Below are 9,972 nucleotides of genomic sequence, written 5' to 3'. Positions count from 1 at the left end.
CAAACAGAATGCCTGATAACTTTATTGCCCATGATAATATCATCGATGTACTGATAAAACTTCCTGTGAGATCACTTTTACGGTTCAAGCTCGTTTGCAAATCTTGGCGTTCACTAATTGAAGATCGTCAATTCATCAATTTTCACCAAGATCGATGCAAAAGTGATATAAAAAATTATCAAAATCAAAAAATCTTTCTGAGTTGTTATGGAATGGTGACGAAACAAATGTACCACTACTCCTTAGACGCCCCTTCACTTCAACGTGATTCTGTTGTCTCTCTTCTTAAGCCTCCAACAATTCCAGAATCTTCATGGGGTGGTAAAGTATATGTGAATTCTTGCAGTGGGTTATTTGTTCTAGCTCTCTCTCCTTACAATATTGTCCTGTGGAACCCGACCATCAGAGAATCAAGAAAAATCCCAAGTCCAATCTCCATTCATGGTGAGGAGCAGTCATATACTTTTTATGGTTTAGGGTACGATTCTCCATCTTCCAAAGATGATTACAAAATAGTTAGACTAGGATTAATATATCATCCAGATGGACATGATGTTCAAATATTTTCGACCAAGAGTGACTCGTGGAAATTGATTGGTAAGCTACCCGTAAGCTATGACATCGAGGGAGATATGGTTGTTGTTGATGGAATTGTTTATATGATCATAAATGAGCGACCCGACAATAAATTTATTTTATCTTTGTGTTTGAAAAATGAAAATTTTGAAGAAATATTGTTTCAAGGTCATCGGGACCTATTAATGGAAAAACCAAATTTGTTCACTGTTGAAGGATGCCTTTGTTTGACAAAGTTTTCGTCCCTTATTAATGAGTTGGCCGATTTCGAGGTTTGGCGTATGAAAAAGAATGGAACCATGAGCTATTCATGGAGTAAAGTATTAGCAATTACAGTGCCAGTGCCAGATGATAACTGGCTTTGTACAAGAATCCATGTCCTTCCTGTGAGCTTTATGAAGGATGGAGGCATCTTATTTCGGAGGAGTAAAGCTGAATTACTATTTTACGATCCAAAAACACAAAAGTTTGAAGAAGTTAAAATTGCTGGGCTTGAAGCATCACTTTACTTCTATCGTGCTTTAACATATGTGGAGACTTTAATCTCCCCTAATGCTCTCTAGGAATACAATTGATGAGTTATGTAGTGGCTAACAGGAATATGAGAGATGATTTAGCAAGGAGTTGCCTTCCTATAAATTTTTCGTGATTTTGAAATGTTAAATTTTACAACTTGCTTAAAATTTTAGAAGGATTAGTAAACATTCGATTTGTGTTACATTTATCTTTCGTTTACATATATGTTGGTTCATGAAAATCCCCATCGTTATTGATCTTTCATCTCAAATATACCCTTCCAGTAACAATTGTCCAGCTTTTGACTTTGACGTTTGGTATAGTGGAGCCGTATAGACAAGCAAAATATTAAAATTAACCTCTAATATATCAAAACGGTTAAAATAATAATAATAATAATAATAATAATAATAATAATAATAATAATAATAATAATAATAATAATAATGCCCTTAACAATTGAAAAAGTCCAAATATACACGTGTCAATATGATTATACCATACTCAAAAATAGTTTTTGATTTGAAATTCTAATAAATCTTATAATTTTATATTCTATACCATTTTTTCTCCTTTTGGTCCTCGATTATCGTTATTGCTTTAATCGTTGCTCAGTATGATTACATTATCATATAAATGTTTTATTGGTTTGCCTTTAAATTTAATATTCTCGCTTATTAATTCCTTTAATATAACATAGATAAAATAGATTTCTTATTCTTGATAAAGTTGATTATTAATTTATTACTCTTTTACTTAAAATTCATTCATCATTCTATATCTTTTTATTTTTGACTTTATCTATTATGGTTTTAGTTATGTTTTATTATTTGTATAAATTTTCTCATCATAATTCAAAAGATACTTGCTCATCTCAAATTCAAATAAGTTTTATCTAAATGATTTTATAATAAAAAAATTATTTCTTGTTAGTAATTTTATTTATTCATTACTTGAAAATCTTTTAATGTTCAATGTTATTTGATTTGATTTATTTCAATTTTAATTATGTGGTATTACATTGTATTTTTTCATCATAATTGAAAAATCACTTTCTCATCTCAAATTTAAATAAGTCTCATCATTCTATATTTTTTACTCTTTCTCAATACGCTACTTGGCTTCATATCAAGCTTGACTACCATCATTTTAATATAATTTATACAACTTTCAATATATTATCTTCATATCAAGTTTGACTATTACTTGGCTTCACTTTCAAGCTTGCTTAATTTTTTAATTGTCTAAATTTATCAATAATATATTGAGTATTATTTACTTTTTTAGTTTTAATTATTTTTTAAATTTAGTATTTTATCTATAATCTATAACTGACATAATTTCATAATTAATACTAATTTTGATTTGTTACTTCGTCCAAAATATGTTCTTTTATTATTTTGTATAAAATGTATTTTATATTTTTAATTTTTTTTGTATTATATGAAATAAGCAATTAGACTTTTCTAAATTTCTTGCCAAGTAGCCTATTGTGAGACTGCCACTTGGATTAATGCGGAGACTTTTTTCTTTCCTCTTAATATATATATATATATATATATATATATATATATATATATATATATATATATATGTCGAATTCCATCATGTGGGATTGGTTATGCGAATAGATTTGCCCCATGCCGGTTACCAGAGTATGGATTTTGGAGTGCGACAAAAGTGTACCAACACAATATAATGTAGGAATTAATGGCATTGCTTCAAGGAAATGGGCCTTCATGGCTTTTTACAATGATGAAATTTAGAAAGTGTATCTTCTAGATCTCTTATACGTAAAAGATAGATCCCTTATGTGTAAAATAAAATCTCTCATGTATAAAAAAAGAGATGAGTCATAAAACTAAAAAAAAAAGGTTTGTAATGACCCACAAAACCATTTGACCTTCGGGGAAATGGGCCTCCATGTAGGGATTTTTATATTGTAGAGCAATTAGTAAGAAAATATTTATATAACCACCATCACTTTTGTTTTATTTCATAAATAGCAAATTTATTTACATATATAGCATAAATTAAATTCCCAAATTTGAAATCTTAAAACTGACCCAAAATTTAAGGAATCATGTGTAAACAATTCTTTTCCTTTAGAATATCCTATAATCAACTCTAGCCACACAAAGCCCCATTTTCTCTTCTCCTCTTTTCTTCTCTCCCGTCACATAACACTGATACCATTCTTTTTCCGTTCTTCTATTTAAATATTTTTTCTAATTATAAAATCTGAAGCAACTAGTTATACTGAAACTACAATATGAGAATTAAATAATAACATAATTATTACGTTTCGTTCATTAAAATAAAAATAAGATATACTAAGAAAATAAAAGAAAGACATGTAAATTTGTGATATTAAATGTGATATGATATTTGTGTGACTATATAATCATGCAACTCATTTTAAATGAAATAATAAGGAAATATAGGAGCGTGTTCGGAAAAGTTTTTGAAGTCCATAGTGGAATTTGGCTTGAAATGACGAAAGGGGAATTTTTGAAAAGTTTGACCGGGGAGTTGACTTTTTGATATCGGGGTCGGAATCCAGTTCTGAAACTTTTCATAGCCTCATTATATTATTTATGACTTGTGTGCAAAATTTGAGATCAATCGGATTTGATTTGATAGGTTTCAGTATCGAATGTAGAAGTTGGAAATTCTTAAGTTCCTTAAGCTTGAATTGGGGTATGATTCGTGGTTTTAGCGTTGTTTTATGTGATTTGAGATTTCGACTAAGTTCGTATGATGTTTTAGGACTTGTTGGTGTATTTGGTTGAGGTCCCGAGGGCCTCGAGTGAGTTTCGGATGGTTAACAGATCAAATTTTGGACTTAAACAGCTGTTGGAATTTTTCTGATGGAAAACGGGGGCAGAAAACGAGGGTAGAAACTGAGGGCAGAAATCGGGGGAAAAAAACGAGGGCAGAAAACGAGGGTAGCGCCTGAACATAAACTTTAAGCTATAAAATGGGGGCTTCGTCCCATTTTCCATTTTTGCCAAATTGGAGCTTGGGGAGAGGCGATTTTTGAGATATTTTCAAGAAAAATATCGGGTTAAGTGATTCTAACTTGGATTTGGTTGATATATACGAATATATCATTGTTTTCATCATTTAATTAGTGTGTTGAGATGAAAATTTGGGGAAAATGAGGAAGAGTTCTTGGACTAGAATTTTGAGGTTTTAAATGGGATTTTGTTATCGGATTTTAGTAAATTTGGTATAGTTAGACTCGTAAGTGAATGAGCTTTTGGGTTTTATGACTTTTGTCTGATTTCGAGACGTGGGCCCGAGGACCGAGTTTGAGCCGATTTTGGATTTTTTGGCTTTAATTTCATATTTTCTTGTGGAATTTATTCTTATAGCCTATATTGATTGTACTGTACTTCTTGTGGCTAGATTCGTGACGTTTGGAGACCAATTCACGAGGCAAGGGAATAGCGGAGTAAGAAATTATTTATTTTTAGGTAAGTAACACTTCTAAACTTGGTTTCGAGGGTATAAATCCTTGAATTTCGTGTTGTATGAATTGTTTGGAGATGACGCACATTGTAGGTGACGGGCGTGTGGGCGTGCATCATGGAAATTGTGACTTAAATTGATTCCATGGAGTTGCATAATTAAATAAATGACATTATCCGCATATCCTTCACGTGTTAGATAATTTGAGCTGAGACTCATATTAAAGATCATGTTTAGGCTGCACAGCGATATATTTTGGGACCCACATGGGTTGTATTGTGGTTGAATTATTATTTAAATTACAATTTTTGTACTCAGTCACATATATTACTTGCATATCATATCTCAGTCTCTGCTGTCATTCATTGATACTTCATATCATCAAGTCGGGTTGATTCTTCATGTTATTGAGAACCCGAGAGATTGGAAATTATGAGTGATAGTTATGTTTATTTATTTATGCCCGGATCTGGCTATATAGCGCTTGCGTTGAAGGAGCCTCTCCGGCCTCTGCACCCCCACAGTGAGAGTAGTTGATATGTGTGTATATATATATATATATATATATATATATATATATATATATATATATATATATATATATATATATATATATATATATATATATATGGGGGATGGATCTTCCCTGGCCATGGATCTTGCCATAGATATATATTGAGGAATAGATCTTCCCTGGGCATAGATCTTGCCCGAAACATTTTTATTGAGGGATGAATTTTACCTAGACATGGATCTTGTCCGAATCATTGATATTCACTAAGGTGCATCACATACAGTATGTACATTGGCATGTAGATAAAGAGATGTCATATTCCTCATATTGTTCATAATTGATCTATTTTATTTGTATTGAGAGTAACTGTTGAACTTGGAAGCATGCCTACATTTTTGTAGTGTTATTTCTATACTGGACTGTACTTGCTGAGCTCGTCACTACTTTCAGCCCAAATGTTAGCCTTGTTACTTATTCAATTGGTTGTCCTCATACTACACTCTGCACCTCATGTGCAGATACAGGTGCTCCTGCATACGGCAGCTACTAGATTTCGAAGTTTGTTCTGTTGGAGACTATCAAGGTAGCTGCTTGGCGTCCGCAGACTTTGTCTTCCTTACTTTTTAGTTATTGTACTGTTCTATATTTGAGGCAGTGATTTTATCAGTCAGACTTTGTATTCATTTAGATGCTCTTGTACTCAGTGACACCGGGTTTTATTAGTATTTATATATGTATTTGTGAGATTTCTTCCGATGAATATAAATATTATGTTTTCAAACTTAAAAGATATGGTGGTTTATTGAGATTGTTGGCTTGCCTAATATCATGATAGGCGCCATCATGAAAGGTAAAATTCTATTTCGTGAGAAGTTGGTATCAGAGCCTAGGTTACATAGGTCTCACGAGTCATGAGCAGGTTTAGTAGAGTCTTGCGGATCGGTACAAAGGCGTCTGTACTTATCTTCGAGCGGTTGCCGAACCCTTAGGAAAACAATTCACCTTCTTATATTCTGTCACGCGAATTTGTTGATTCCGGAAACTAAATTTCTGTCTCACCAGTTACTCCAGCTCAGGAGAAGATTCTAGATATAGCTGAGCCAACAAGACCAGCTAAGGCACCAGCTGTGCCCAATGTGATTCCAGACCTTTAGGAGGCTCTGGCCCAAATATCAACAGTTTGCACTGGCCTTGCTCAGGTGGTTTCAGCTCAGGCCGCACCTGCCACTTGTCAGGCCGGGGGAGGTACTCATATCCCTGTTGCCCGTACACCAGATTAGGTAGTGCATGCACTTCAGATACCGTAGGCACTACCAGTCCAGCCAGTTGCAGCTGCTCAGGCCCCGGTAGTCCCTGATATGGCAGATGATGAGCAGAGGAAACTTGAGAGATTTGGGAGGCTTCGACCTCCATCATTTAGCGGTGCTGAGTTAGAGGATGCTCAGGGTTTTTTGGATAAGTGCCAGCTGATGCTTCAAACAACGGGTATTCTAGAGACCAGGAGGGTCTCGTTCACTACTTTTTAGTTTTTTGGGGCTGCCTTCAGATGGTGGGAGGCTTATGAGAGGTGCAAGCCGATCGGTGCAGCACCACCTATATGGCAGGATTTCTTCGTTCTCTTTTTGGAGAAGTTTATGGCACAATCTCACAGATAGGAGCAGCGCAGATAGTTTGAGCAGTTACGTCAGGATGTCATATCTGTGACACAGTACGAGATGCGATTTTATGAGTTGGATCGTCATGCAGTTTGGTTGGTTCCCACTAAGAGGGAGAGGATTAGGAGGTTCATTGATGGCCTCACATATTAGCTGCGGTTACTTATGACTAGGGAGAGGATATCTGTTGCCACTTTTGACAAGGTGGTTGACATTGCTCGGCAAGTAGAGGTTGACCGTAGCCAGGAGCGTGGTGAGAGGGAGGCCAAGAATCCTCGAAGTTCGAGCGATTCTGATGGGGTACCTTCTGGAGGGTAGTCCTACCACAACAGAAGTCGTCCTTACAGACACGCTCAAACGTGTCGTCCAGTTCACCGTGGTGCATCATCCAGCTATGGTTCATACAGTTCTCATCAGGATCACTCATCTCTCAGTGCACTTCCAGCCCAGAGTACGCCCTGTTCTCCTTCAGTTCAGGGATCATCTGTACTAGGTTCTTTTGGTAGTTATTGTAGTTCTGGAGGTCCGCCTCAGAACATACCAGCCTTTTCAGAGAATGGTTGCTTTGAGTGTGGAGACTTGGGCCACATAAAGAGATATTGTCCCCTCCTTACGTGAGGTCCAGTTTAGCAGATGAGTCATGTTATGACTTTTGCACCAGTAGCTCCACCACCTGCCCTGCCAGCTCGGGGTGGGGCTAAGTCAGCTAGGGGTCTCCCAAGAGGTGGAGGCCGATCAGGTGGTGGTCAGGCCCGATTCTATGCTTTTCCTGCAAGACCAGATGTTATTGCTTCAGATGCAGTGATCACATGAATTGTCTCAGTGTGTCTTAGGGATGCTTCTGTATTATTTGACCCTAGTTCCACTTATTGGTATATATCATCGTATTTTACTCATTACCTATATATGCCCCGTGAGTCCTTAGTTTCACTTGTTCGTGTATCTACGCCGGTGGGCGATATTATTATTATGGACCGTGTATATCGGTCGTGTATGGTAACTATTGGGGGAATGGAAACTAGAGTTGATCTCTTATTTCTCAGTATGGTTGATTTTGATGTAATCCTGGGTATGGATTGGTTGTCTCAATGTTATGTTATTCTGGACTGTCAATCAAAAATCGTGAAATTTGCGATGCCGGGGTTGCCGAAGGTCGAATGGAGAGGTTCTCTAGATAATGTTCCCAGCAGGGAAATTTCTTATTTGAAGGCCCAACGTATGGTTGGTAAGGGGTGTTTTTCATATTTGGCCTTTGTGAGAGATGTTTGTCACGACCCAAAATTCCCACCTTCGGGACCATGATGGCGCCTAACATTTCACTTGCTAGGCAAGCCAACGTTAGAAAAATCTTAACTATTTTTAAACAAATCAATTTAAGCGGAATTTAATTATTGAAATAAAGTGTGGAAGACCACAACAACCGAATCATCAAAATACATCCCCGAATCTAGTGTCACATGTGCATGAGCTAGTAGGATAATACAAATAAAGGTCTGAATAAAATTCAATCTGTTTGAAAGATAATACACAATAAGATAAGATAGAAGGGGACTTTAGAACTGCGGACGTTGTGCAGTTATACCTCAAGTCTCCTCTGGGTAGCTAAATCCGAGCAAGTCTATGGTACGCCGCTGGGACCAACTCCAAAATCTGCACAAGAAGTGCAGAGTGTAGTATGAGTACAACCGACCCCATATACTCCGTAATTATCGAGCCTAACCTCGACGAAGTAGTGACGAGGCTATGGCAAGACATGTACGTAAATAACCTGTACAAGTATATACAAATACGAAGCAACAATAACACAATAAATAACAAATAATAAATTTTGGAAGGAACATGTGAATGGGAATGATATGGAAATTTCAGCAGTAGAAGTGCCACGTAGCAGCCAATTAATTTGTCAACAATAAAATGAGCAACTGATAATATGAAAATGGAACGCACCACCCTCCGTGCTTTTAATCTCATTCCTCTCATAATTTGATAAATAAATAAATAATAATAATAATAATAATAATAATAATAATAATTGGAACGGCATCACCCTTCATACTTTAACTCTCTTTTGGCACGGCATCACCCTTCGTGCTTTTACACTCTCTGAAAATGGCACGACATCATCCTTTGTGCTTTTACACTCAAAAATTGTAATGACCCAACCGGTCATTTTAAATTTTAGAAACCCGTTCCCTAAAATAATATTTCCTTTACATGCTTTTATTAATTTATGACTCGTGGGGATGGTTGGTTCGGGATTTGGAAGTGTGTGGGTTGAAATCGGAACACTTGGCTCCTTAAGTTAGCTTTAAATGGACAAGTTTGACTTCGGTCAACATGTTGAGAAAACGACCCCGAAATCAGGATTTGACGGTTCCAATAGGTTCGTATGATAATTTTGGACTTGGGCGTATGTCCGAATCGGATTTTTACTTGATGCTTAATAGTAAAAATCAACTATTTGAAGGTTTAAAATTATTTAAATTTGGTTTAGGGTAGGTTTTTGAGTAATTGAAGTCCGTTTGGAATTCCGAGTTTGGTAATAGTTCTGTATAGTGATTTAAGACTTGCACGCAAAATTTCGTGTCATTCCGAGTAGTTTATGTATATTTTGGCGCATTGGAAGTAAATTGAAGAACTTGAAATTCTTAAGTTTGAATCAATTTGTTTTAGGGTATGATTCTTAGATTTGATGTTATTTTACGCATTCCGAGAGTTCGAGCGAGTTTTTTTTATGATTTCAAACCTGTTGGTATATTTGGGCGGGGTCCGGGGCCCCCGAGTGTTAACCGGACGAGGCTCAAATCAATTTTGGAATTTTGAAGAAGAGCTGAAGCCTTCTGCTTCTGGTACGTTCGCACCTGCGCTTGGACAGCCGCAGGTGCGACTCTCGCAGATGCGAGGTTTATGCGCAAAAGTGAAAAAGGGAAGGGGAGGTCTGCCATCATAGGTGCAGAATCTCGGGCGCACCTGCGAACGCGCAGGTGCGAGCATTTTTCGCAGATGCGAGCATTTTTCGCAGATGCGAGGCTTGGCAGGCGAGGGAAAACTCGCACCTGCGAGGCTTTTCCGTAGGTGCTGTACCTCTTTCGCATATGCGAAAATCACTGTTGGGCAGAATGGTTAAATGTCGGGGCTCAGACATTTTGAGCCCGTTTTGTTTCTCCATTTTTAAACAAATCAATTTAAGCAGAAGTTAATTATTGAAATAAAGTGCGGAAGACCACAACAACCGAA

The 9,972-nt window shown here is 36.5% G+C and overlaps 1 protein-coding gene across 1 annotated transcript; it reads left to right on the top strand.

Annotated features, from left to right (window-relative positions):
• Positions 1-227: 227 nt before the first annotated feature.
• LOC138902395 (F-box protein CPR1-like) lies at positions 228-1,139 on the top strand. The gene has a single exon (XM_070190257.1). It carries the CDS (start codon positions 228-230, stop codon positions 1,137-1,139), a length of 912 nt encoding a protein of 303 aa, XP_070046358.1.
• The last annotated feature ends 8,833 nt before the right edge of the window (positions 1,140-9,972 follow it).

This window comes from Nicotiana tomentosiformis, chromosome 12 (genome assembly GCF_000390325.3).
Source record: "Nicotiana tomentosiformis chromosome 12, ASM39032v3, whole genome shotgun sequence".
Lineage (NCBI taxonomy): Eukaryota > Viridiplantae > Streptophyta > Magnoliopsida > Solanales > Solanaceae > Nicotiana > Nicotiana tomentosiformis.
The sequence above is the reverse complement of the archived record's forward strand: the minus strand, read 5'-3'. Positions and strand labels throughout refer to the sequence as shown.